At 48.1% G+C, this 26098-nt stretch overlaps 5 protein-coding genes across 5 annotated transcripts; 3 read left to right on the forward strand and 2 right to left on the reverse strand.

The window, feature by feature from the left end:
• Positions 1-636: 636 nt before the first annotated feature.
• Positions 637-6440, reverse strand: PSV08DRAFT_409998 (intracellular protein transport-like protein). The gene is made up of 6 exons (XM_014226849.2): positions 6117-6440; positions 5591-6083; positions 4481-4550; positions 3966-4281; positions 1235-3904; positions 637-1180 (listed from the first exon to the last, which is right to left on the reverse strand). Exons 1-6 carry the CDS (start codon positions 6407-6409, stop codon positions 1090-1092), a joined length of 3933 nt encoding a protein of 1310 aa, XP_014082324.2. The 5' UTR covers positions 6410-6440; the 3' UTR covers positions 637-1089.
• Positions 6441-6546: 106 nt separating this feature from the next.
• PSV08DRAFT_409999 (WD40-repeat-containing domain protein) lies at positions 6547-7957 on the forward strand. The gene is made up of 4 exons (XM_014226846.1): positions 6547-6699; positions 6769-6807; positions 6928-7043; positions 7106-7957. Exons 1-4 carry the CDS (start codon positions 6697-6699, stop codon positions 7842-7844), a joined length of 897 nt encoding a protein of 298 aa, XP_014082321.1. The 5' UTR covers positions 6547-6696; the 3' UTR covers positions 7845-7957.
• Positions 7958-13501: 5544 nt separating this feature from the next.
• Positions 13502-14452, forward strand: PSV08DRAFT_391079 (uncharacterized protein; the record flags this gene model as incomplete). Its single annotated transcript, XM_014226845.1, has 1 exon — positions 13502-14452. The coding sequence occupies one exon, from the start codon at positions 13502-13504 to the stop codon at positions 14450-14452; it is 951 nt and encodes a 316-aa protein (XP_014082320.1).
• Positions 14453-14740: 288 nt separating this feature from the next.
• PSV08DRAFT_371413 (uncharacterized protein) lies at positions 14741-15925 on the reverse strand (the record flags this gene model as incomplete). Its single annotated transcript, XM_014226844.3, has 1 exon — positions 14741-15925. One exon carries the CDS (start codon positions 15923-15925, stop codon positions 14741-14743), a length of 1185 nt encoding a protein of 394 aa, XP_014082319.2.
• Positions 15926-22850: 6925 nt separating this feature from the next.
• PSV08DRAFT_203266 (uncharacterized protein) lies at positions 22851-25007 on the forward strand (the record flags this gene model as incomplete). The annotated part of the gene is made up of 3 exons (XM_014226843.1): positions 22851-23215; positions 23283-24485; positions 24548-25007. 3 exons carry the CDS (start codon positions 22851-22853, stop codon positions 24753-24755), a joined length of 1776 nt encoding a protein of 591 aa, XP_014082318.1. The 3' UTR covers positions 24756-25007.
• Positions 25008-26098: the final 1091 nt, after the last annotated feature.

The raw sequence follows: 26098 nt of genomic DNA on the forward strand, positions 1-26098 counted from the left end.
AGACAAGCAGTAAGATGGGCGATATGCCTGGACAAGGGGAGCAGCAGTGCCACAGGCTCACGGGATTGAGGAAAGATCCACGGCGACTACTGAGGAATCTTCAGCGCGCTGCTGGCAAGAAGAGGGAGGTGCTGGGGACTGCCGCAGTAGCTCGGTCAGGGATAAGTTTAGGGCGCAGGGACCAACTTCAGGCGGGGAACAGACATGGCCAACAGCAACTCGGTGCGTTTCAAAAAGCCGTTTGTTGCCCAACTCCGGGATTATGGTCACGCTTGTATACAGCCTTATTCATTCTGCTTCAGTCCCCACGGCCAGATCGAGTCATGGCTGCACAGTTGCCGTCGCCAAGTACATACTGACATGTGTATGCGCATACGCCTCGAGGCCCCAGAAATCGACAACGGCGAGCTCCCTACTATATCGATACGTACGCACGCCACCGCCCACCGCCATCGGCCCAGCTAACGGCACACGCAAATACGCAAAACTCAACCAAAGCAGCCACGCGAGAAGGCAGCATGGATCAGTGAGACAAAGCCATGGCACGCCACTTTGTGTGGTGGCGATATACTCCCAACTAAGGCACGTGTATGTAGTAACACGTGGCTACTGACACAAGTACAGACAAAGGCATTGTGATTGAGCGACATTCGACCATCATCCATTACACCATTATTATAGTACAACTACAACATGCAGAACCCTGCGCGAGGGTACAGATCCATCCACATTGAGCAAAATGCTCCCAAATAAAGCCCCCCTCCGGTCACTCTCCTCGATAGACTGCCGCGGGTCGGATATAGAAAGGTCGCGTAACACTGACCGCCAACGGGTATAGAACATTGTCGGCCGAAGGCTGCCGACTGCCCACAGGCAAAGGTATTTAATAAGACAAGATATGTAAAGGTGAAGTGTAGTATACGTATGATCGTGGCACCCATGTAAATGCAATGGGTCGTTGGGAAACGCCAAAGATGCAATAAGGGTGTATGCCTGAGACACTATAGTCGTCTCGAAGAGGGCTGGCGGTTGGTAGGAAAAAAAACATTACGTAGTGGGTAAGTGTCGCAGTCTCATCGTTAAAGCGGCTTATGCAGTTGTGACCATCAAGGCCTTGACTTTTTCGCGCTCGGCAAGAATCTCAGCTTGAAGTCCTCGGGTTTGCCTCATGGCCTCGTCCCTATCCAAATGTCAGTGGCAATCATCAAGTTTTCTTCATCTGCAAAAGACATACCTCTCAAACTGCAGGTCGGCCACCTCCATCTGAGCGAGGTTCATGCGGCCGACAACTTCTTCCATTTCGTGATCAGCATCTCGGAGAGCCTTCTCGAGCTCCTCTACTCGCTTCTCGAGCATCTCCGTCTTAGTGGCCTCAGCAAATGTCATGGCCGGTCCGCTCGTCGTTACCGTCAGACGGGGCGACTTCTGGGCAAAGACGGGAGATGGTGGCAACTTGGGAGAAAAGGCAGAGGGACTGAGTAGTCCAGACTTGACGCGGCGCAGGTGGTTAGTATGGCCCTCCTTGAGAGCTTGCACCTCGCCTTCGTGACGTGCAATTGCCTCTTCCGATGACTGTTGGGCAAGCATGACCTTGTCCTCTGCCGCCTTGAGCCTCTTTTCGAGCTGGACAATCTGGTCGGTCGACTTTTGCTGCTCCTGTTCTCCGCGGATGATAGCCTCAGTGAGACGTCCTCGCAGAGCGTTGTTGGCAGTCAGCTGGTTTTGAATCTTGTTGGAGAGTTCGTCCATTCGGGTAGCGGCAGCAAACAGCTCCCTGCTGAGTTGCTGCTCCTTGCCGAGGTGTTCAATCTCGGATTGTTGGAGGGCACGCGCTTGCTGGCGGTATTGCTCAGCTTCGCGTTGGGCGTAATCACGTTCGGCCTCGGCATCAGAGATGCTCTGCTTGAGCAGGTCCAGCGTTCTCTCTGTTTCAGCGCTAGCCGCCCCAAGCGAGTCTGCGTCACTTGTTTCTAGCTGTTTCACACGAGCAAGAGACAGCGCGTGCGTAGTTCGCAGCTCGTTGTAAGCCTTGTCCAAGGCCATGGGTTCGTTTTCGATGCGGATTTCAGGTATCGTGATGTCGTGTTCTCGGAGAAGATCACGGAGCGAGCTGGTTTCTTGCTGAGCACGATCCAGATCCATTCGCAATCCACCCAAGCCCTTTTCACACTGCCATTTCTGCTCAAGTGCTTCATCTGCACGGCGTCGAAGAGAATCGACCTCTCGTCGCAGTCCCGTGACCTCCTTGTGGAACGCAGTCCGTCGGGGAGTGAGGTTTAGAGCAGCATCCCTTTCGGCCTCTACCTCCCTAATGCGTCGCTGGAACTCTCTTTGCTGCATCTCCTGTCGTTGGAGCAGATGTTTCAATGCTTTGTGTAGCGCATCTCGCTGCTCCTCGAGTTCCTTCATTGGGTTGCTGACTGCCGGTGCACCTACAGGAGACATGTCACCTGACCTATCCTTGACAGAATTGGACCGTGACAGTGAACCCCTCTTGGAATTGAGACCAGCAGAACTACGAGCTAGTGAGTTTGAGCGTGTCAGACCAACGCGCATGTTTGATAGGGGCGTGATGTCTGCTTCCTCGGCAATTGATTGAAATTGAACGGGTTGTCCCTGTTGTTGCAAAAGCTGCTGTTTTCGGGCTTTGGCGAGCGATTCATTTTCGCTTCGTAATTGTTTGATCTCTTGCTGCATGCGGGTGGACTCGTAGACGAGTTTTTCAGTATCGGCGGCATCTGCCTCCAAGACTTCTAGTCGAGCCCTGAGCTGTGGAACGACTTCGTCGCGCAAGTTGTCAGCCTCGTTGCGGTGCTTCTCCAGTTCTTCACGGAGGGCTGTCAGGAGATCTTCAAAGTTCTCCTTAACCTGCCGCTCCTCAGCCAGACGCCTTTTGGCATCTTCAAGCGACAGTGCCAGCTCTTTGACCTGTGGTGCTTCGACGACTGAGCCTACTCTAGATTTATTGCTAACCTGGTCCTCAAGCTGTTGCACTTGCTCTTCAAGATCTCGGCGTCGGCGAAGCTCTTCTTGTAAGCGCTCAGCCATGCGTACTTTGAGAGAAGCGCGCTCTTGCTCGGCTTTCCTACGTTGCGTGTCCAGCTCCTCAAGCTTGGATTCTGGATCGGTAATGGGGAATCGAACAGAGCTGGTGCCGGAGTCTGAGTAGTAGTCACTGGTCCGTCGGTTATCTGAGATGCCAGTAGAGCTTTCGGCTTTCCACCGCTCCACCTCATCCTCGAGTTCCATCTCTCTTTGAATCGAGGCAGCGAGCTCGGAGCTGACCTCGCGCAGCTCGCGCTCCAGCTCCTCGACATGAGCATTCATCTGCGGCGAAGAAGATAAAAGTGGGGTTCCGGGGATGTTGAAGTATGAACCCATGGAGTTGGCAGCTGGTATATCTAGGCCGATGGGCTTGGCCTTGTTAGATCTGCTGAAGCGTGGGGAGTCTAAGTTTGGAGAGCGTTCGGAATAGCCTGTACCCGCTGACTCGGGGCCGTTTTGAGCGCGGGAGTTCCAGCCAAAGAAGGAGGTGAAACCTCCTCCTCCCGGGGACTTGGGCTTGTTGTTTTGCTTTGATCGCGAGTCTCCTTCGGGGCTGTAGGAGTAGGTGTCCATGAAGTCGTCTGTAGCGCCGTCTATGTCTAACTTTGGTTGTGGTCGTTGTACGTTGTTTGCGGTGTTGTACAATGGCATATTCGGCATGGTAGGAGAGCGGGTGTGTATTCCGCTGATGCCAAATGCCTTTAGGGCGTCTGACCTGCTCTGCTGGTGGGGGTGTATGCTGCTGGCTGGTCGGTCATGCCTTGGGTCTGGCAGGGTGGGCGTCACAGGGAAGCTTTTAGGGGACGTGGATGCAGGCTGCGGCGTAGTTTCCGTTAGAGGGGTCCGTCCATGTGGGTTACTTTGGAGAGGTGTTAGCTAGGGCAGGGGAGGCACAGGCGGGCAGCGGCGGGAGAGCTTACTCGTCAAGATTGCGAGGGACGAAGAGGTCTTCGTCAGTGACAGGCGGTGCGAGGCTGCTATTAAGCGATGGTGCGGCAGTAGTAGCAATTGGCCTATTGAACTGATCGACAGGAAAGCGGCCTGCAATGGGCGAGTCTACAGGCAAGGGCTTTCTGCGGACGGGCGGCGACTGGAGGCCGAAAGGAGGAGGAGGAGCAGCAGGTTGGGGAGCCTGGGACCGAAAGGCAGCAAAGGATGAAATGGCAATGGAGGCGAGGGAAGAGGCCTTTTGGCGTGGCGGCGAGGCTGGCAGAGGGCGCGTGTCGGCGCTGGACGCTTGGACGGTTTGCATATTGTCGTGTTATTCCCCCGCGACACGGATATGTAGGTACATGACCTTGCACAAATGGGGGAGCTTGATGAAAGTCGAGGGGGTCGCCAAAGACGGTTGCTGGCAAAAGGAGAGTTTACTAGCAGGATTAGGGCCAGGAGTGGCCAGACGCGGCGCTTGGGGAGCGTCGTCTGGGCAGATCACCGCGCGCGAATTGGCTGGAGGGCGGCGCTTGTGCGTGCGGACCAGGCCTGTCATGGGCAGTTCGCGCTGCCTGAGTCGAGAATGCGTGCCGTGCCAGGGGGCAGCTGGGGGGCTGCGCTCGGATCTGCAGGTACACGCCTTTTTTTTTATCCGGCCAATTGGCGATGGTGCCTGGCTAAGTCGGGATGCTCGACATGAGGGTGTCCTGGGTGCGATGGCGGGCATGCAAATGGACAGCCGGCATGAGTCTGGTGAGCCTGGCGAGCCTGGCATGTGTCGCGCGCTCCGGCTCGAGCTTGACGTGTGCGGTGGCGGGGGTGGTGGACGTCAAAGGATGAGGCCGTGAAACGCTCCGCAAGGCTCTCAGACGAACGGCCTGCCTCCTTGGGGCCCTTGGGGTCTCGGCTGCGCTGCTGGATTGCAGCAACCTGACAGACGATAAGCAGTCGACATGGCACACCACCCACCGCCTTGCTATTCTGGGGCACACGACCACCACGACGCCCGCCCGCAACGGGTGGCTTGCATTGGCCAAGGGCCAGCCATGGCGCCGCTGGCTCGCGCACGCAAGTGCAATTTCGTCCGCCGCCCGAATGGGGTGGCCTGCGCCAAGCCTGGCACCCTCGCCCGCGAACGGCGGGCTGTGCTCGTCGCCGCCGCATCGCACCACCACCACAACCACGACGACATGAACACGGCCCCTGAAGCGCAATCTAATCCTGCTGGCCAAACCCATCATCCTCTGCCGCCGCCGCCACCTCGCTCGCCCACGCCGTCAGGCAACATGATTGCAGTCGTCGCACTTGCCACACGGACTCCTGCACACACACGCACACACACGCACACACACACTCGGCAATGGACCTTTGACCCTGACCTGCATAACTCTCATGCTGCCATTATGCAAATGCCCCTCTCCTCCCCTCCCCCAGTGCTATTCTCATCCCCTCCGCCGACCGCCCTTGCCCGTGACCCTTATCTGACACTAGGGGCCGCCCATCTTACGTCGTACACACCCAGCGGCATGCTTAATGCTCCGATACGAAGAGCCCCGCCGCCGCGCTTCATGCCGAGCAACCATGACCCCTTCCTTCATCGCCAACCTCCAACCCGGCCCTCATCCCAGCGCTCTTTCCGCTCCGCACGGAGATAGGCAATCTTACGCCCTTCTCTCAGTCGGCGCACAAAGTCTGTCACTTCGCGCTCACTGGCCACGGCCTCTCCGCCGCCAAATCCCTCGCCATCCAGGAAACTCTCCTCGAGCCCCCGGCACAGGGCTTCTTGCTCGCCTACTGCCGCACTCAATCGTTGATATAGTGCAGGTGGGCTGAACTCGCGCAGTGCTTCGTCTTGCTCGCTCTGCTTTGCTCTCCACTGCCGCTCCAAAGCACGCATCGCCAGCAGACGTGACTGTACGTCATCGCGCTGGTGCCGCACGTGTGCTTCAAGCTGCTTGAGTGATTCGGCAAGTCCTATGTTCTGTGCTAGCAATGTTTGCAAAGGTGCCGTCGATGCAGGTAGTGAGCCATGTCTTGTTTCGGGATTGTGAATTATCGCATGCTGTAGTTCTGGTGTTTGCAGCACATGATGCAGATCCTTGGTCCTAACCCGTCACCTTAGCAGAGGCCTTGTCGACATGCAAGAGCTGACGTACGACTTGTCCTTGAGCACATCCGGCAGCCATCCATCCTCTGGTCCTGGCACTGCTACTTGGTCCGAGACTTGGTGTCCAGGTTGTTGATACTGTGTCTGCGAGTGCTGCTGCGGGTCCCCAGATGACGATGCCTGGCCTGGCGGGGGCGGCAGCGGAGGGCCCTGAGATGGCGTTGCTGTTCCACTCGCACGTCCGGGCTTGGGCGGCGGGGGAGGTGGTGTCGATGCGTCGTATTGATAGAATTGCTGTGAATGGCGCGGTGACGAGTATGCCATGGTATGTGCTGCGACTTAGTTGAATGCCCGTACAGTAGGTAGTGGTCGCATGTGACGCGGGCCATGAGCGTTGTTGCTAGCGCGTCGGGCTGATCTGATCTAATCTAATCTCATCAGCGCACCCCTGCACTGAGGCCACAGCAGCGTCTACTTACACTTTGAAGCTGTGGACACGTCTGGACGCGCCATTCTGCTGCCTGCGCACTCTGATCCTCGAGCACTTTGATCCTCCCTCTCCTTCCTCTACACCGATTCTCCTCTCCCGCAACTGGCTTAGAGCAAAAAAAATGGTATGCACACCCTTCCCCGCCAAACACCCAACCAACCCAACCCGCTAACCCGCCATTGTCGCAACACAGGCCAACGTTATAGCCAACTCGGGCCACGATGACATGATAGTACGTTTGCATACACGCCCGTCTGCCCATCTGTCTTCCCCGTTAGGGCGCTCTTGCTGCCACAATGGCCGTCTCAATTACAATACCAGCATGTTCGGGGTGGCTGCTCACAAGTTATAGCATGATGCTGTTCTGGACTACTATGGCCGACGATTAGCGACTTGTTCTTCGGACAAGACAATCAAAATCTTCGAGGTCGAAGGCGACAAGCACACATTGGTAGAGACGCTCAGAGGGTACGTCATAACCAGCCACGACTGCGCAACCAGGTCACAATTCACCGCTTACTCGTTGACAGACACGAAGGTGCTGTGTGGAGTGTCGCATGGGCGCACCCCAAGTACGGCAACATCCTCGCCTCCTCCTCGTACGACGGCAAGGTCCTCATCTGGCGCGAGCAGTCCAACAGCTGGCAGAAGATTTACGAGGTCGCTCTTCACACTGCCTCGGTCAACCTTGTCGCATGGGCACCCCACGAGGCAGGCTGCCTACTCGCATGTGCTTCCACCGATGGCAATGTCTCCGTACTCGAATTCAAGGACAACAACTGGACACATCAGCTTTTTCAGGCTCATGGAAGTGGCGTCAACAGCGTATCATGGGCTCCTGCTATTGCGCCTGGACAAGTCGTCAGCGCGGGCGGCAACCAAGTGGCGGCAAGGCGGTTGGTGACTGGTGGAAGTGACTGCCAGGTCAAAATCTGGGAATTCAGCCCCGACAGCGGCAGCTGGCAAAACCTGCAGATACTCCCGGGTGGTCACCTGGACTGGGTGCGCGACGTGGCCTGGTCACCCACTGTTTTGTCAAAGTCATACATTGCCTCTGCCTCCCAGGATAAAACTGTCATCATCTGGACCTCTTCGGACTTGCGAGGCGAATGGAAGCGCACTAAGCTCGATGTTGATGCCGCTGCCTGGCGTGTCAGCTGGAGCTTGAGTGGCAACGCCTTGGCCGTGAGCACTGGCGATAACAGGGTCAGTCTCTGGAAGGAGCGGCTCAGTGGCGGATGGGAGTGCGTCAAGACAATTGAGGAGTAGATTGTTGTGCAAAAGGAGAGCTGGACCTTGTAGTACATTCAACCTCAGTTAGACAGTCGAGTGTAATTATACATGATGAATGCCTATTTGCCATTGTGATGGAGTGCTTCATATACTGACAAAAACAATGCATCTACTGAGACTAGGGTCAGTTGAAATCTACACCCGAGTCAGACATGTCTACAATGGTCACTGCTGATTGCAGCATAGCGAACATCTAGGTTGTATGATGAGTTCATAGCAGAGTTGTTGTTTGCAGGAGCATGCACAAAGGTTGCAGACCACTACTACTATTACATCTCCTCAGAGCTGGAAATTTGTATCCCGGGCTTTGCCATGGTGGTTTAGTGGCTGTAACATGGTGCGTACGATTGATCATGCCACGTGATGCACGTCAGGTATGTTTTTTTTGTAAAAAAAAAAGGGCTTCAAAAAGAACATTGATGAATTCAAAAACATACAGCAGCGGTTAAAAGTCACTAAACACCGCGGGGGCTAGTGATATTAGCCAAAATGGCAATTTGGAAGCTTTCTCGGAGCTAATGTGGCTTTGTTCTTGAACTTCCGCATTTCTTTGGACCATTTTATCTTCAACGCTTTATCATAGTGCTATACAATGTCCCTACCCATGATATTCTTACTTTCAAAGCTGCTGGAAACATCTACCTCAAAAACAGAGTCAAGAGGGGGTTGAACGCAAACTCGTTCTTGTCCAGAAGATCATTTGATTTAACAGGCAGTAATGAGTACCAAGAGGGGTAAGAAAGTGGGAGGATTTACAGCAGAAGATTTCCAGTGTACCAGGAAACTGTCCAAAATTAAAAGATAGTTGTTAATACCTCTCAGGGTTAAGGTGGTATAAAGACTTTCCAAAATACTCCTCCCCACGCTCTACAAGCCTTGCGTACTACTCACTCAGTTCAACTTTAGAGCCTTCTTCTTCAGGTCCTCTATAGCCACGCCATAACGCCAGCCTAACAATCATCACCAACTTCAGGATTGATCAACACCGTGCACTCCCTACTACTCAAGCCATATAGTACTCCGTCAAAGGTGTGTGTGTCATCGCAATCGCAGCCATGGTAGCACTGTTTCAGGCAGGATCTGTCTCCATCTTGAATGCAGTTAGCCAAAGCACTGATACATGTATGCATACTATGCAGTGTGAAACGTACAATGGCATGCCATGGCCCCCCCAATACAGGTTCTGGCAGATACCGCACTGACAGTGAGAAGAATAATGAGGGTGGAGAGGCTTTTCATGTTGGTTTGATGGGTAGACGAAGTATAGGTTTGGATAGCAGATTCTGGTTATTGATAAGTTGATGGTTTAGTGAAGACACCATATCCGTGAAAAGTGAGAGAGAGGGATTTATATATGTATGTAATTAAGACTGAGATTCAGCTTTAGGCTGAGATAGGAAAGAGAGTCAAGGGATCTTCATTCAAAGAGGACATGGTGATCCTCTTACTAATTAGTTTCTTTCAGTCCACCAACCAATCTGCTATCTACTAGCCTCTAGTCAACCGCGGTAGTTTCCCCTCGTAAATCACCGAAGTGTTCCGTGCTCTGAGAAGTAATCTAGGAAAAGTTTTAATGACCACGCGATAAAAATTTAAACTGACACGTAGTAAGCAGAGGTCCTTGCTTAGCGTATATACTAAAAGATTTAATAATTTTTTCTCCGGTAAGATAGAACAATGAAAAACAAGTATAAAATACGCCTCTCTTGTTTATCTTCTCCCTTCTTTTTCTCCCTAGTCTCTCCCTTCTCCCTTCTCCACCTCTCCAAACTCTCTCTTCTTCTTCTTCTTCTTCTTTCTTTTCGCTATGTCTCTGTTCTCTTTTTGCTTTCTTCTTACTCTTTAAAAAAAGTAAGAAGAAAGAGAAAGTAGAGAAGAAAGACAGAAAAGAAGAAGAAGAGAGAAGCGAAAACAAAGCTTAGAGAACAGCCTAAGCTAGAATAAGAGAATCATTACGTAATCGGCTTAAAGAGAGATAGACAGCGTCATACTAGAGGCAGTCCTTGCTTATTGCATGTCTATTTGACTTCTTATCGCATGATCGTCTACTCTTTGCCATTAATCTGGCCCCACTGCTTACACTAACTCGCTAGAGTAGCGTTTTATGAACGGTCTAATACACCTGATCAATTGACCAGCGTTCAAGAAATTATTCATTGTACCTATCCGCTGTATCAAAATGTGTGCACCCATAAATAACTCCTTTGTTTGTCTGACCGGCATTCCAAATCTTCGGGCCGTTTTGAAGGATATCAAACAGAAAATCTCATTAGCGTCTAGCCTCTCTCCTGTAGCTGGAGGAACTTCGAACAAATGGTGGACTGATACATCTGCTAATCTAAACCAACGATCCAGTCAAACTATATACTTCTCATCTAAGCCTAACTCCATTCGGTAATCCAACCCAGCCTTCATCTGGTTCGTCATTCCTTCAATCTAATCTTATCAGATGAATCCGGTGGAAATCAGACGGATCATGTGATCCGGGTCAGCCTGGTCCATATCCGACTGACCCTCTGACACTGCGACACCCTCGTAACGGAACAACACTTGTAATGGAACGTCAACGCCACTTTCTCCCACCCAACTGCATCAATTCCTACCGCATAGCCTATATTTTCTTGGAATACACACCTCGACTCTTTACCTCTCCACAGACTTAATTTCTTTCGTCGTTGTTTACTTGCTTAACTTGCAATACTACAAGCCGCTGTTAGGCTACGTATCAATGTGTACCACCTTAGACTTCCTCAGGCCTTTTATAAGCCCCTTTGTATCTTTCTAAAAGCTTGCGAACTAGTAAAATCCGGTGTCAAGGTAGCATTCCGAGCAAGTTGTTAATCCCTCAACGAGCTGCTTTCGCTACAGGAATGACTTGTTACTTGATGAAATCATGCAGTTAAACAGCAACTGATTGTCCTGATTTGTAGAAGCCGCCCGGCTTTTCGTATTCTAACCGCCGTAGAGCACAGAACTAGGTGAGTTTCGTTAATAAAGCTGCATCGTTCAGGTGATACGTAGTTAGAGGCTTATAATGTCCCGAACCCCATGCAATAAAACACTACTAGTGTAAGAGAGATTTCCGAGAGAGAAATACACAAAGAACGGTGTAGGATCTTGTATAAAGAGTAGGTATTCGCCAGGGTTTTCACAGATGGGCACAAAATATGTATAAATTAGAGTGGATAAGACAAAACCTTGATGAGTAACGCAAGGTTCAGATGAGACTATATAGACTATGTACGTGACTGTGGCTTCCTTTGGCACGAGGGTTGGTCTTGCCGTGCCCGAGTTCAGAGTATAGTTGCAGTGTTGCCATAACAAGAGTTTTAAGAAGGGCATCCGCCGCCGTTGTGGTTGATACAGACAGCACGGAAACGGAATCCGACTGGATGGCCTTCAAAACTGGCACAATCAGCATCGGACCGGGGTCTTTAGACGAGGTACTAACCGCAGAGGCGGTTTGTTAGTCATTGTTCACACTAATGATTTTATTACTTTCCGTGTGAATACGTACAGTGTTCGTGTTTGAGAGCTTATCATGACAGGTAGTTCCTCTTCCCGAGCACTACCGCACTGCGATTACTACAGTCCTCCCATTGCTGGGTGGAGTCGCAATACATTGAAAGGACATTAGGCCTGACACAATAGGCGCACTAGTTCTGAGTCAGTGGGATTGTGTAACATAAGGTTCGTTACGTGGAGGCTATCTAGCGGCAATGGTTGTGAGTAGGAGAGTAATCTTCATAGCTTGGGTAGAGCAGGTTGAATTTAGTTGGTTGTAGAGTAGAATGTTTGTGATGAAGAATAAAATGGGAGTGAGATACAGCAGTGAGGCTATTTATGCCTAAACGCAGGCCTCTTGTACCTCGGCCTTTACTTGTTCTACAGAGGATTTCTTTTGTTACGGCATCTTCGGTCTTGGCTCGCCTGTACCGCTATTCCGTGGCGTGACTGCGCAAATATTGAGCTTCTACGATCGAGATAATGATCGAAAGCTTTGACAACTATGCAAAGTATATTGATTCTCTCGTGAAACAGAATATGAGAATAAGCACTGTTACAGAATAGGCAAAAGCCAAGCGAGAGTAGGTAGCTGTAATAGGCGACTCTCTCGAGTAATGTGCACACAGTGCAAACACTTGCAATGCACATTAGCGTACTTTCTGGTGCAACCACTCCTTATTAGGGATCTATATGTTGAAACGTCAGATACCAAGAAACAAAGCACATTTGATGACAAATAATTTGATCAGCAGATTGTTTTACAAATGTGTGCCAAGGTGCTCTGCGAGACTGCACGTATCCCTCCCATTGGTACGTTCACAAATCAGTCTGCTAGTTAGGCGAATCATGAACGCTCTACTTAGCAATCAGAAGGAACATATTTCTCCCGGGACAGCGCATAGTAACAGGCGGTAGGGATCTTGAGAAAGGGGATATCTCACCAGAGGGTTTTCGGGGGCTTTAGTTGTCTACAGTTCAGTCTATAAAGCCGTGATTTGACTGCAAATTCAACTTTTTGATACCCGATTCCGGCAGGTTGGGATGTGGCCTGTCATTCTTTTTCTAAGATAGTTGACCTGATACGCTACATAACAAACAGAGATGAAAAAAAGGCAAGTCATAAGGCCATGATAAGTATAGCTATGAGTAATTTTACCTAAACAGAAGACGGACTTGATTTTCCGTATGACAGCGGGTCTTGAAAGGTACCGATGCTGCCGAGAAGGGAGCTCAGCTATCCGGGCCGCTTACCGGGGGCTTAGCTCTTCTTATACCTATACATTGTTAGAAAAGGACCGCATTTGATATTAGACTAACCTAATCCAGAAAGGCTGTGCACGACTTATTTCTCGGGACACCAAAGAAGGAAAGGCCCTGCTTAACAATAATACTACTACTAACCCTACTGTTACCTGACTTGTTTGACTTTACAACTTTGATTATTTGTACACATTTGGCTTAAAAAGTATTGGACTGATTGTCTCGAAAAAAGAAATGTTAGACCACACCTCAGCTTGCCCGAATCGAGCATCAAAAGGAAAGAGTGAGCAATTAACATAATTCCAATAAGCTTCTCATCCATGTTGTACAAATGCAGCGCCTTGATACTGCACTAGACGGACTCGTCCAGTAGAAGTATAAAAAAGAGTGTTTATTTTATTTCTTCTCTGGCCCGAACACGATAGCCCCAATCGACCCTATGTCGTATCGAGGCACGCCCTCTCAACACAGCAAGAGTAAGTCTGAATACCGACTTATTTCTATGGTGCAAATTACATCCAGAAAATGGCAGAAAAAAAATGTTCACAAATTCAATACTTTGAGTGATATGATCTTGAGAAGCGCCAAGCCCCGCGTATGCGTGCCTGAAGACGACAGGTCAGGATCGCTGCATCCGACGCCTCTGAAGTATTTGCCTAATACAGTCTACTTACACTACCACTAGGCGCCAACAGCCGCAGCCTCAGCCTCAGTCTGTTTGTATGCAAACACCAAACCTCCGGATTCCTTATTGCACTCCTGCCGGACAAAAAGGAAACAGCAGGGTACTTCACGATTTCTTGAGTATTCTCGAATAACACCGTGGGTTGCACAGGCGATGCAACATCAATAGGCCGTAGTCAAACATGGCAACAACTCCAAGCCAAAACAAAGAGTCGCATGTCTCCAGTGACAGCAGCAACAAGCTCACGCCAGCCCAAACCGAGGCAAGAACCATCCTCGACCACGTCTTCACTCAACTCCAATCCCACCCCCACTACAACCCCACCTACGGCCCCTGGATCCAGCGCAACGGCCCCTCCCAGCTCCTCAACTTCTGCCATACACTCGTCCTGCCCCAAGCCTGGAATTTCCTCTCCCACCGCTGGTCTCTAGATGCCTTAAAACCGCTATCGGGGGATCTGCGCTACTCGGGCCGCGCCATCTACCTCGACGGCATCCTAGGCCTCGACAAGCGCCTGCGCATCTACGTTGGACAGAGCCATAATCTGCGGGCTCGCGTGGCGCAGCATCTGAACTTCAGGTACAGAAGGGATCACAGCTCGCTGCACTACTTTGCCCTGCAGGAGAGCGTGTACAATGTGCTTGGCGCCGTCATTATTTTACCGGCTGCGAACAGTGGGCCGGGCACGGATGACATGGCGTTGCTGATGAACGTACTCGAGTTATGGATGTGTCTTGTTTTTCGGTCTTTGCCAATGCAGTTGCTTGAAGAGTGGCTGCCAGATGATGGGTCGGTAGAGAGGAAAAGGAAAGTAGGGAAAGAGGGTGTGGTGGGAGGACTCAATGTGGCATGCCCGCTTGATCAGGGTAGGGAAGAGAGGGTGTTTGTGGATTTAAGTCATGACGAGGATCCGCTTGTCAAGGCGTATTTGAAAGAGGCTAGGAGGAAGAAGGAGGAGAGGGAGGAGGGGGGTGAGGTGGTGAGAAGGAAGGAAGCGTATGCAGAGACGGCGAGGGGGTACAAGGGAAGAGATGGAGACATACGTGTTCCGCAATGGGTCTTTTTCAGTGTACTGGCAGGGGTTCTGGGGTATGTCTTAGTTAGTAGTAGAGTTGGACAGAGGCTTCGATGATGGATGAGATAGAAATAGAGAAACACAGTTCATGTGACAATCACGCTAGCGTTACTTTTGGACTCACGAGATGGCCGCGGCAAGATTCAATCAATTTTGGCTAGTCTTCTGTTGATATTGATACATAATATTCAGCATGCTGAATGGAAAACAAGAAAATAATCGTATAGTACCCAGAAGACTACAGTCCAGCTGCGAGTTCCTGCTTTTCCACATTGCACTACGAACGTCAGACTAGAAATGCCGAATAGCCTACAATTGCCGCCCAGCATCACCCAGATCCTCAAGTTAAATAGCAGTGCGCTGGTTTCGGTGCGTAAAATCACCACGCTTTGCAATAGTACCATTCACACACTTTGTGCCTCCAGCTACGGGCATCATGACTGCCTTTCTAAAGTTACAAAGACCGTATTGCGTGCCGTCGGGTGAGCAGACGAGTTGCCCATCGGTAGAGCAAGGAGTGCCACTAGAAGATCCAGAGCCTGGGGCTGCTCCAGCTGGAGGATGAGGTGTGATGGGACTCGGGGCTGGAGCTGGAGCTGGAGCTGGAGCTGGAGCTGGAGCTGGAGCGGCAGTAGGATAAGCTGTATCAGGGCCTTGAGAAGGTTGAGCGGGCGTGGGCTTGGGAGCTGGAGCGGCACTACAAGCGGAAGGTGCCATAACACCACCTGGATTGGTGGGCACAGAAGCCATAGGCGCAGTGACGGTCTTGACAGTACGGAAGGTTGAAGGCATCGTAGATCCAGCATCCGATGCAGCTGGTGCCTGTGAGGAAGCCCCAGCGGCACCATCAGAGCCACTATCCCCGCCACCACCACTACGACCCACTCCAGGCTGCGAAGGTGTACCCGCGCAAAGATCCATAAATGGACCCTCGCCAACTGTCGTGCCAAACATGCCTGGATTCGCAAACGTATAGTCGGCCCCCTCTTTCGTCGTACCGCACGAGCCCGGAACGTTGACATTCGCAATCGCCATGTCGGGAAGTGCATCCAGACCCGATGCATCATCTGCGCCACCAGTGACTGAAACAGACGCGCAGTTCATGTACATTTCGCGGTTGCCAATCTTGTTGAACCACGTCCAGGCCACAGTCAAGTCTCCGGTTGGAAGATCCTGGGGGACGGTAAAGGGGAAAGTGCCGTCGTAGCTGGGGCCATTCTGATTCAGGTTGCCCTCTACGTTGGCAGGACATCCGCCTTCGATGCTGTAAATGACTTTCCACTTGGAATCTTTGGTGGGTGTTTTGTCGGTGGTTACGCTCATCTGGCAGCTGCCGCCGCCGTGGACAGCAGTGCCCGAGAAGGCGAGGGATTGGGTTGAGCCAGCGGGCCACTGGTTTACTGTAGCAGATCCGCTGGGCGAGCCCTTGCAAGGGAAGTCGGAACCATCTGGGACGAGTGGCGAGTTGTTCGGGGCGTTGAAGGGAACCGGGCTCGCCATTATCATGTGAGCGCTGGAGAGAGGCGCCATGGCCGCCAGGGCCGTGGTAGCGAGAAGAGTAGTCTTCTTGGTAGGCATTTAGGCTACTATGACTGCGAGAAGAGGTGTTTTGTTACTCAGAAAAGGAGTGGTTTGAAGTCTAGTTATCAGCCAGTTGGACAAGTTGGTATGTTTGGTGTGGCAGGACAAGGAAAAATATCAGTAGTCTTTATGTAGTTTATCGCGCTGAAGGTGAGGAAAGTGTTGTGGAACTGAAGAACAATAACCACTGTGATTGTGTGATCTCACAATAGCTTCACAATGAGACATGTCAAGGGACTGGTGGCTGTCAATTGTGAAAGTGAAGGTGAATGCTGGATGACGAGTGTGTTGGACGTCACCAGCCAGTGAATTCGAAATCTTCCGGGACTTGTCGATGTGGAAATGGTCCGGATCTTCCAGGAGTAATAGGAGAAGCTGGGTGGATTCTATGTTGAACGATTTTGAAACGACTCGTCGTGCACATGACGGGAAAAGCATGGAGAGATGTCAGTTGGGAAATTTGAGGATAAGACAGTAGCGTGATAACGATTGATCAAGGCAAATAAAGAAAAAGAGAAGCTGAAATACTTTCCATATTATCTTTGTATTTGTGATGTATGGAGTGAAATGCATGTGATAAGTCTTGAATTAGCCATGGTCTCCGAGTTGGATAGATCGATGTGGTACACACCAACTTCGAGTTTTCTAGAATAGGTGTAATTTTAGCTCAATATATACAAATCCATCCCAAGAAATCGATTGCAACTAGTGCCAAGTCGTGCAGCCCACGCGCTATAGAGCTAGAAGCTGGTAAAGTAGCTAATTTGAACACGTCTCACTCACGAAAACAAGAACACACAGACCACCCCGCAGCTTACTAAGAGAAAAAGCTTAGTAATAAAATGCCGCCTGATAGTGATACTATTATAGTAAATACGCAGGAAAACGGGCAAGAGAGCCAAGGACCAGAGGCTCAAATTAATAGAGAAATGGACGTAGAGTCCCCACCAGCCACCCCCACCCAAAACCAACAAACACCAAGCGTGTTTGAAATACCAATACTACCACTAAACAAGCGATACGCCAACTTCTCGCTAGAGACTACCTACAGAGGCAGAAACCTATACCAAAACACCTCCAGCCCAAAACTAATTGCTAAGAACGCTAAATAGGCAATCTATTGGGCTAGAGACCTAATTCTCTAGGCCTCTACAATGGAAGAATCTCATATAGCCCAAAACAAGCTACTAGAGCTACTAGACGTCTTTAGGGACTATACTGAAATAGGCAGAGTAGCCAACTAAATCACAGAAAAGCTATCTGCCAAACTAGCTTACCACTCAGCCACGCTCGCAAACGCCTCACAGTAAGCAACAAAGACGCTTAAACAAGCGACGATCGCAGCCTTAAATAAGGCACAACTAATAGCTGCGCAACCTACCCAAAAACCAGCCCAAAGCTTATACGCAGCTATTGCAGCAAACAACTCAAACTAGGCCTAGACGACAGTACAGCCAAGGAAGAAGCAAGCACAACAGGCTAAAAAACTAGCATCTTACTACCAGACGCTGGTTACACTAGAAGACGGCTAAATAATTAGCCCTCTACTAGTTAGAAATAAGATCAACCAAGCCTTCTAAAAGGTAGGCATCGCTGGCCCAGTTATCCAGCAAGTTTCAATAAGTAGAAGAAATAACCTTATCCTAACAACCACAGAAGGATACTTAGGAGAATTTCTTCTAAAGCAAGTTAATACATAGCAAAGCTAGCTCCCAATTAAGAAAGCCTAGCCGCTAGAGTCCTGGACTAAGCTTATTGTACATAGAGTACTAACAACCTTTAACGGAGCTGAAAACCTTTAGCTACTCTATATAGAAATCCTAACGTATAATAAGAACTAAATAATCGTTAGTAACCTATACTAGCTATCTAGAAGCTAGAAGAATAAGTAAATAAGCTCTATTGTAATTGCCTTTAAATCTGAAGAAGAGGCGAAGAAGATTAGTAGTAGAATAACAATTCTTAGCTAATCCCTTCGGGTAGAGAAATACTACCAAATCCCACTAACTACGCAATGCAGCAAGTACTAAGGATTTAGACATAACTATAGCAGGTGTAGAAACCTAGCTAGCTGCTAGTTTTGCGCTAAAAACTACCTAACTACTCAGCACAACTATAGTATTTGTAAAACTAAAGGGAAGGCCTATAACTATACCCTGCTAAAATGCAAAAACTGTAAACAACCCTACTTTACTAATAGTAAAGACTGCGAGGTATTCCTATCTATTAAATAATAGTAGAAAACCTTAAAGTACTACAAGTAAACCTAAACAAAAGTATACACGCTATAGAGTTAACGCTATAACTAGTAATTAAACTTAAAGTAGATATTATCGCAATCTAAGAGCTGTGGATTGCACCTTCTAGCAGTAATAACTACGAAGCCCTAAGGTTAATAGCCCACTAGAGCTTCTACTAAATCTTTCTAAAAGTAGACCTAAACCTCCGCTTAAGAGCTCTATTTTATATATCTAGATCTCTAATAGTAGAGGTTAGCTAGCAAGAGGAGATAGGTAACTACAATGCTATTGCTATTACGATTTAAGAAGGACGCCTAAAGTTTAACATCTATAACGTATATAACTAAAAAAACGTAGAAAATATAAAAACCTTTTAAAGATTACTCGCTAATACTTAGCTACTAATATCTACCTTACTACTAATAGACGCTAACGAGCACTACCCTTAGTGGGACCTAGGCTGTAAAACTAGCTAAGATAGCTAGCTATTAGCAGATTGGATAGAAGACTAGGACCTTAGCCTCCTTAATACGCTAGGAATAGCCACTTTCTTTAGACTATACCTATCTAGAGAAACAACGCTAAATCTAACTATCACTATACTAGACCTAGCCGCGAAAGTAAGAGACTAGTAAATAATAATAGAAATAGGATCTAACTACTATAGGATACTCTTCTTAATCTAGATAATAAAGGACCTAGTTAATAGCTCTACTAACTAAACAAGATATAATATAAAAAGGGTAGACTAGGACCTATTTAGAGAAGAGCTAGGCAAAGCTATCTAGAGCAACGCAGCTCTACAATCGCTAGATTAGATCTACTAACTAAGAAAAGTAGATTTAAGAAACCTACTCTTAGGCTAAGATAATAAGCTAAAGCTGCAACTAGACGCAATTAGAGAAGCTATTACGCTAGTAATCTAATAAGCCGTAGATAAAGCTATTCTACAACTAAAAGAAGGGCTAAAAGTAAAGCCCTAGTAGAACTAGGAGTTAACTAAGCTACGAAGAAACGTATCTTACTACTAAAGAATATTCGTACAACAACTTTAAGCTACCTCTATAGAAGAAGCTTATCTTTTTAAGAGAGACTTCCTTCTAGCGTGAACAACGTACTAAATAGCAATTAAGAGAGCTAAAAGAGAACACTAGAGTAACTTCCTAGAAAAAGAAGACTTATAATTTATCTTTAAAGCTATAGACTATATAAAGGAAAAGAGAGTAGAAAGAATCTCTCCTATCTAGGGAGAGACGCTAGAAACCTCTTTTAAAGGAAAGTGCAAAGCCTTTTAAAAAGTATTATTCCTACCGCCACTAAGTACAGCACTACTAAGCTTTAATAACTACTAAGAGAAAGAGTGGGAGTGGCCAGCGCTATTAACAACTAAGCTAGAACGCGCTTACTCTAATAAGGTTAAAAGTAGCTTACTAGGCCTAGACGCTTTATTATAGGATATTATCATAGTAGCCTACTAAGCTCAGCCAAATACGTTCTTTAAAGCTTACTCTCTACTATTTAACTACGGATACTACCTAACCTACTAGAGAAGAGCTATAGGAGCTATTCTAAAGAAGCTGTCCAAGCCCAACTATTCTACCCCAAAGGCCTATAGAGTAATTACTCTACTAAGCTACCTAAGGAAAGTAATAGAATAGATAATAGCTAAAAGACTTAGCTACCTAGCTAAGACTACTAACCTCCTATACAACTCGTAGATAGGAGAGAGACTAAAGAAATTAGCTATAGACGTAGCTCTACTTCTTGTAGATTAGATCTAGCACTAAAAACAACAAGGCTATACTATATTAACAGTCTTTCTAGATGTTAAAGGAGCGTTTAACTACGTTTTGCATAATTAGTTCCTAGATATACTAAAAAGACTAGGCCTATCTATTAGCCTAATCACTTAGGCTAAAACCTTTCTATCTAACAGATCTCTAAGGCTTACCTTTAATAGCTAAATAGAAGAGTTTAGCGAGATTAACGTAGGCATCCTATAAGGTAGCCTAGTCTCGCCAATCTTCTTTCTTATCTATATTAGAGACCTATTCCCTTAAATAGATAGATTCTAGCTATCCTATATTAATAATATCTTAATTATAACCTTGTTAACGTCTATTAAGAAAAACGTAAAGATACTATAATGCGAGGTTAATAAACTAGTTATAAAAGGAAAACAACTAGCAATCAAATTTAATATAGCAAAGACAGAGCTAATCTACTATACAAAAAATAAAAGAAGAAAAGAAATACCTCTAGAACTCCCTAGTAAGGAGAAAATATACCATAAAGATACGATTAAGTGGCTAGGGGTATACCTTAACAATAAGCTATCCTTTAGAGAGCACGTAGCTATTAGAGCTAGCTAAGTAAAAATAGCTTTTAATAGACTAGGGAGACTAGCTAATATCGACCGCAGGCTATCTCCCTTTACTATTAGACAACTATACCTAGCATGCGTTACTAGTATTATAGACTATAGGTCGCTAATCTATTAGCGCAACTAGAGCTTTATTAAAGATTAGCTTTAACCGCTGCATAACGCGGCTTGTAGAAAGGTACTAGGAGTATTTAAAATAGCTCTAGCTATCCTAATAAGTATTAAAGCTAGCTTGCTGTTACTAGCTGTACGGCTAAGCTAAACGAATCGAAAATACGCTCTACGAGCTATATAACTAGCTCTAACCTATCTAATTATAAAAGCTATTGTAAGGCTATAAAAAATAACCCTTTAGCAATTAAAATAGCTAAATAAACTAAGACAACTACGCGCTATTATAAGCTCTATCCTATCTACTAAAGAGATAGAAGAGATTATCTTATATAGGTTTAGACTATAGGACTCTCTTAACTATAATATCTCTATATTAAAGAAATCTAAAGAAGAAGAGGCAGCCGCCTACAAAGATTATATCTAAACAATAGAGGATAACTCTATAGTAATCTACTTAGACGCCTCTAAAACTAAAGATAAAGATAGGATAGGAGTAGGCCTAGCAGTCTATAACCCTAACTAAGAAGAAATCTACGCAGAGATAAAGAATATAGGCGAGCAATAACTAGTCTATAACGGAGAGCTTAAGGGCGTTATAGTAGCGTTTAAATACGCTGCTAAAACAGCCTAAAAAGACTAGAATATCTACATTTACGCTAATAACTAAGCTACCATCTATAGGCTCCAAAGTCTATTAGATAAGCTAGGCCAATAATAGGTAATTCAGTGCTAAAAAGTAGCTAAAGCTATTCTTAATAGAAAAGCAAAGATCTTCTTAAAATAGGCACTAGGCCATATAGACATAGAAGGAAATGAAAGAGTAGACGCTCTAGTAAAGGAAGCTATAAAACAAACACTAAAAAAATTAAAAATAAGCCTAGCCTTCCTAGGCACTAAGATTAAGCTCCTCTAACGAGCTAGCCAGGCAGAAGAGTAGAGAAAGTATAGAGAAAAAGTAAGAGAGAAGAAGACCAGCTACGGAGCTATCTTCGATCTAAAGCTTAAAAACCAACTAGTAATCCCTAGAGGCACGAAAAGAGACATTTTAAGCTCCTTCTACTCTCTTAAGATAGGGCACGGATACTTTAACTCCTACCTAAAGAGAGTAAAGAGAAGAGAATGCGACCTTTGTAGATGTAGGAAACCACAAACTGCAGAGCACCTACTTCGATACTGCGGCTTTTACAGCGTAGAAAGAAACTAGCTTAAAAAGACTCTAAACTAAAAAATACTTAAACTCCTACGACTACTCTATACCACGAGCGGTATAGAAGCTACATTAGCTTTTATTACTAGCACGCGGATAGGAACAAGAAAGTGGCATCTCGGCCAAGAAGGCTAGAAAGAAAAATAAGAAAAACAATAACAAAAGAGGAAAAAAAAAAAAAAAGGAAAAAAAAAGAATAGTTAAAAATTTGAAATATTTAGCACTATTTCCTTCTCCCTAAGAGAGCTCGCTGGAAGGAAGCCTAGCTGCCCTACATCTCTCCCTGTTACCAAACTGCTCTTAAGCACCAGGCGTCTAGAAAGCTAGCAACAGCTTAGCTAGATATAGGCCGAAGCACCACAGTCACGCAATACAGCACAAAGTATCAAATTGTAACTAGTTAGATAGAACGGCCGTCGGCCAAAGTCCTACATAGCCAACGGCTGATACAGGACTATAATGGAATAATAATAGATCGATGTGGTCGAAAAAGCAACACTGCAGGTTTCACATCTGAGACTTGAGATCAGTAGCACCATACCATACTTTGTCTTGTGAGCAAAAGTCTAAGTCTATTCGTCCTCTGTCGTCATGGAAGGTAAAAGTATAGTGCGTCGTTCCATTGGTGAAGGCGAAAGGATGTAGGCCTAGTACGGATACGGACTAGTGTATCTTGGCACATTTAGTTGCAGCGCAATCGCGAAAGCATCCCAACGCCTGCCAGGTACGCGCAAGAGGATTCACAATTCGAACGGATTTGCACAATCTGGCATAGTGAAGGAGGGTCGTGCTACAGAATCAACCCGACATACCCTGCGTGGCTTCGTGCGCAGATTGTGCTCTCCAATACGTTGCGACGCGTCCGGTGTTCGCGAGCTCTGCTGAGCTTCCTCAGATTCCCTACACGACCCATCGCGCGCATCAACAGCCATGTTTACAAGCACGGGGAAGACGGCGCCGCCCCAGGCCTTCATGTCCAGCTATGCGCCACGACTGCGCAGCCACGGAAACTCGCTCATATCGCCCATTGTCCCGCCCTCGAATACGCTGCCTGCACCGCGCGTGACAAAACGTGGAACTGCCGTTCTCAGCTACGCGGAAGATGCCTACGACGATGACGACTTTGAGGATAGCGACCGTCCGCGGCGAGCAACTGGCCTTCGCAGTGTACAAAAGGCCGACCCGCTGAACGCTGATCACTCAGCGCAAATCGCTGCCTTGGGAGAGGAACTCACGGCACCAATCGACCTGCAAGGAATTTGGAGAGACTGGATGGGCAGGCCAAAGCGAACATTGTGAGTGGCATATTGGCAGGGCTTGGCCGTAGATTGAAGAGATTGTTGCAAAGCTGACATGTGGCAGAACTGAGAAGCAAGTCCTCACGCAGTCTGTCTTGCCGGTGACACTGATCCCCATTCGCATAGACATGGACATTCAGGCTTTCCGTCCCGATGCGCCGCTACCCACACCCTCAAATGCTCGCGAGTTTGGCATTAACGAGAACCTGCCCGCGTACAAACAGCCCGACGTCACCCCTGCATACAGACTCAAGGACTCGTTTCTGTGGAACCTACACGAGGCTTTGACGACACCTGATCAATTTGCAAAGCAATTCGTAGATGAATTGGATCTTCCAAATGAGCGGAAACCCTTGATAATCTCTCAAATCGCCAACCAAATCCGACAGCAGTTGGAGGAGTATGCTGGTGTTGCGCTCCATCCTCTATTCCATTCCGCAAACTCGCCTGCTGTGCAAGGAACCGGCGCCAAACCTGCGCTACCTGCATCGTCTCGCGATGGCACCTCCACTCCTGTAGTTCCGGCGACAAATGGCGCATCTACACCAATGACAAACGGCGCATCCCAAGCAGAAGGTGCGCAGACACCAGCAGGCATACCAAATGGCATCAGTGCAAAAGCTACGGCGCTACCTTCGGAAGAACTTCACAACCCGGATGACACGTACCGATGCATCGTTACACTGAACATCAACCTCATGAACCGGTTATACACGGACAAGTTCGAGTGGTCACTGCTGCACCCCCCAGGTTTTGCTGAAATGTTTGCCAAGACGACTTGCGCCGATCTCGGACTTTCAGGAGAATGGGTGAATGCTATGACGCATAGTATCTATGAAGCTGTCTTGCGGCTCAAAAAGGAGGCGTGTGAAAACGGCGGACTGGTGGGTGACGGAGAAATTGACAATGACGCTGTGGAGCCCACCATTGGCGCAGGGTGGCGGTATGACCAAGAGCATCTCTGTGACGAGTGGGAGCCAAAGGTTGAGATTTTGTCGCCGGAAGAAATCGAAAAGCGTGAAGGGGATCGCGAAAGGCAGATTCGCAGATTACGGCGAGAAACGGCACGCTTCTCGTCCACTTCAAATATGACGGGCACTCCAGCCAATGAGTTCTTCAATAACATCGAAGGACAAGAAAACATGGGCCGTGGCGAGCGTAGCAAGAAGAAGAGAAGATTCAGGAGTTTGAGCCCTGTGGGGCGCGGCACACCTGGCGCTGGAGGAGGATCCGGCTATGGTGGTCAGGACGGCGGGCTGCAAGAGGGGTACGTATTCGTCATTTGGCTACAAAGAGATTTTGATTATTTTGCTGACGTTCATGGTACAGGGAGAGGCAAACGTGGCGATGTTCACACTGCTGGGTTTGGGGAACTGCGGTTTGGGCTGTTCGAGATGGACCCAAAGGACCGCGCAGCCTGTGCAACAATTGCGGGTACCTTTACGAACGTGACAAGAAACTGCCGCCTTGGTCTGAGAATCTTTTCTATCATGAAAGGCCAACACACGAGATACCACAGTATCGGCCACAACGATGATAGGGGCCTAGGTCTATAGTAGAAAACGTATTCTTCGCCGACCGTGGTAAGCTGATGGAGTTTTTGCCTTGTCGTGGCGCTCTGTCTGGTCGCTGAGTCTGTTTTCTTGAAGCCTGATTCCCCCATTTTGAAACTTAGTCGCATTATTTTCTTGCAGCGTGGCGTCTTGGGTGGGGTGTCTGTCATACCGGTACACTTTTGTATAACACCAGGGAAATTTCATCAATACCAACAATAGAGGCTGTTGGCTGGCTGGCTGTGTCAGGGTACGGAGACTTGGGGTCAGGATGTGAAGGGCCAACCTGTTTCATTGCCACGCAGCACAAGCAGCTTTGTTTGCTTTGAGACGAATGGTTTAGTGAGATCTGTTGTAGCCTACAGCGTATGGCGTCGTCTCTCTTTTTACCGCAAAGGCTATCTACATGGTTGGAAGTATAGGTTACAGCAAGAGCTGCGCTTTGTAGGCGTGGGATGTAGCAGAATTACTTGCATTGTTATTTTGTTTCCATTTTGGTCGCGCTACATCTACTGTGTTGCCCAGAAAACACTCTGTGTTCAATGAGGATATCAGTCAAGTGAACATACGGGATGCACCCAAGAGATAGCAAGTTGCCCCTTTGCAAAATTCTGTGGTATTGTCTGCATGTACTGTAGGGTGTACGTGGACTACGCACGCCACATGCCTGCAGCATGCATTTCGCAGTCCATGCTCCAGATACGCACTTGGCACCCTTCCGTGCTTTGAACCAACTGATGAAGAGATGAATCATTAGGTCAATATGAACCCCTTATATTTTGTTTAGTCACAGAATTTAGCAAAAAGCCGTCCATGGACTAAACATACACGCCCTTGGTATCGTACATGGTAATGATCAACCGATCAGTCTCGGAAGCGACGACTGTAATGGATGCCCGTACCATTGTGTTGAAGCACATGAACAATACCAGAATAACAAGAAACGGGAGAAGACGGAAGGATGACTGGCAGGGCGCGACATAGACAGACGTTTTGGGGATAGTTGGCTGCTGCATGGAGAAGGAGCGAATGGTACGTACAGTCCCTGCGTACGTACTACTACCCAGAAGGGTCTCATGTCCAACACAGCCAAACAACTTGTCTGAAAACATTGCCCACACTGTTACATGGTGCCACCCCACAAACCCTCCCCCTATGACTCCTTTCTCAATGTGAAGCCCTCCCGAATGGACGCGGATCAGCATGGGAGCATTTCATTCGCCCATCGCTCATGAAACCCATCCAATGCCTGAAGCCATGGTTGTGGCGCAGGTGCTGAAAATTGCCTAGTGCAAGGCTATTGAGTGACGAGGGTCACAATAGCAAG

This window comes from Bipolaris maydis, assembly GCF_028858645.1.
Source record: "Bipolaris maydis strain C4 unplaced genomic scaffold PSV08scaffold_7, whole genome shotgun sequence".
Classification (NCBI taxonomy): domain Eukaryota; kingdom Fungi; phylum Ascomycota; class Dothideomycetes; order Pleosporales; family Pleosporaceae; genus Bipolaris; species Bipolaris maydis.

Excerpts from the sequence above, each read along its gene's own strand:
- PSV08DRAFT_409998 (XM_014226849.2), bottom strand. The coding sequence starts at position 6,409 with ATGGCATACTCGTCACCGCGCCATTCACAGCAATTCTATCAATACGAC. Across the intron at positions 6,084-6,116 it reads TCGTACGTCAGCTCTTGCAT|GACCAAGGATCTGCATCATG; the intron begins GTCGACAAGGCC and ends GTGACGGGTTAG. Across the intron at positions 4,282-4,480 it reads CTCCAGCCAATTCGCGCGCG|CGTCCAGCGCCGACACGCGC; the intron begins GTGATCTGCCCA and ends AAACCGTCCAAG.
- PSV08DRAFT_409999 (XM_014226846.1), top strand. Across the intron at positions 6,808-6,927 it reads CGGGCCACGATGACATGATA|CATGATGCTGTTCTGGACTA; the intron begins GTACGTTTGCAT and ends CACAAGTTATAG. Across the intron at positions 7,044-7,105 it reads TTGGTAGAGACGCTCAGAGG|ACACGAAGGTGCTGTGTGGA; the intron begins GTACGTCATAAC and ends ACTCGTTGACAG.